The 1,473-nt window shown below is 43.4% G+C and overlaps 1 protein-coding gene across 1 annotated transcript in view; it reads right to left on the reverse strand.

The window, feature by feature from the left end:
* The window catches only part of EMH_0057180 (uncharacterized protein), a gene marked incomplete at both ends in the record, with an annotated part of 2,415 nt that extends 1,197 nt beyond the window's left edge, over nt 1-1,218 (reverse strand). The window contains 2 exons of the mRNA XM_013497438.1: nt 61-1,126; nt 1,214-1,218. Of these exons, the coding sequence (XP_013352892.1) occupies nt 61-1,126; nt 1,214-1,218 (1,071 nt within the window). The remainder of the gene's footprint in view (nt 1-60; nt 1,127-1,213) is intronic.
* Between the last annotated feature and the right edge of the window lie 255 nt (nt 1,219-1,473).

The following is a 1,473-nucleotide window of genomic DNA, read 5'->3' on the forward strand; positions in this document are numbered from 1 at the left end:
ATATAAATAAAAAAGAAAGAAAATAAAACTACATACAAGAGAAGGTCTTCTTCTGTTGACCTGTGTAAGTAAATTTTCGTATGAAACCATCATCCCGGCTGGGTCTATGCGTGTGTTTGTGGTGCTGCTGATGCTGGCGGCTTGGTTTTTTTGTTGTTTAAGGAGAGCATTAAGCAGCTGTACAGTACGAACTATCTGCTGCTGTTCTTGGCGTGTTGGTTGTGGTGATCTGTGTGTTCTGTTGCTGCTGCTGTTGCTGCTGCTGTTGCTGCTTTTTTGTTTTCTGCTTTCTTTGTACTTTATCACCGCGCTGCTGCCGTCTTCGTAGCTTTCTTCACCTTCATCACTACTCTCAAAATTAAATGCAGCGGGAGTATACAACACTTCGTCTCTGTTTTTTTTTTTGTGTTTCTGCTGTCGCGGTGGGTAGTGGCTACACGGGCTAGCTTTCTGTTTTCCTTTTTTCGTTTCGTGCATATCGTACGGGTCCTCCTCTATACCCCCCTGCCTTCTCAGTGCATATTTCCTCTTGCTGCTGCTTCTGCTGCTGTTGCTGTTGCTGTTGCTGTTGCTGTTGCTGCTGGGTGCTGCTGCAGCAACAGAAGCAAACTGCTCCTCCTCTGTTTCGGTAGAGCTGTTATCTGATGATTGGCTGTTTTCGTATTTTGTGTTTTTACTTCTTTTGTTGTTGAAATCAACAAAATCACCGCTTTTCTTTTTCTTTGTATATATATCGTTGTCCTCCTCTGTTGTATAAAAAGGGGAATCGTGCTGATGCTGGTGTTGCTGCTGCTGTTGTTGCTGCTGCCGCTGTTGTTGCTGCTGCTGATGCTGTTGTTGTTGCTGCTGATGCTGTTGTTGCTGCTGCTGATGCTGTTGTTGCTGCTGCTGATGCTCTTGCTGCAGCAGCTGCTGCTGCTGTTGTTGTTGCTGCTGATGTTGTTGCTGCAGCAGCTGTTGCTGCTGTTGCTGCTGCTGCTGCTGTTGCTGCTGCTGATCTTGCTGCTGCTGATGTTGTTGCTGCAGCAGCTGTTGCTGCTGTTGCTGCTGCTGCTGCTGTTGCTGCAGCTGCCGCTCCTGCTCCTCCTCCCGCTCTCTGGGCCCCTCTGTGCAGATGCAGGCATATCTACGTCAGCACAAACCCTAAACCCTAAACCCTAAACCTTTAAACCCTAAACCCCAAACCCTAAACCCTAAACCCTAAACCATGAACTTCATTGCAACAACTAAAAAATAAAAGGAAGTTTTTTCACGCATACATCAGCGAGCTTTGCGAGGTGACAGAGAAAACCGAAAAAAGACAAAGGCAAATACAATACAGCCGACAACACCCAATAGATGGATTTGAGCTGCAATACTATATATATTGTATATAACTACAATAAGTATACATATATATATACATATATATATATACATATATATATATATACGTATATATATATATATATATATATATATATATATATATAT

Source organism: Eimeria mitis, genomic scaffold, assembly GCF_000499745.2.
Source record: "Eimeria mitis Houghton genomic scaffold, Emh_scaff2676, whole genome shotgun sequence".
Lineage (NCBI taxonomy): Eukaryota > Apicomplexa > Conoidasida > Eucoccidiorida > Eimeriidae > Eimeria > Eimeria mitis.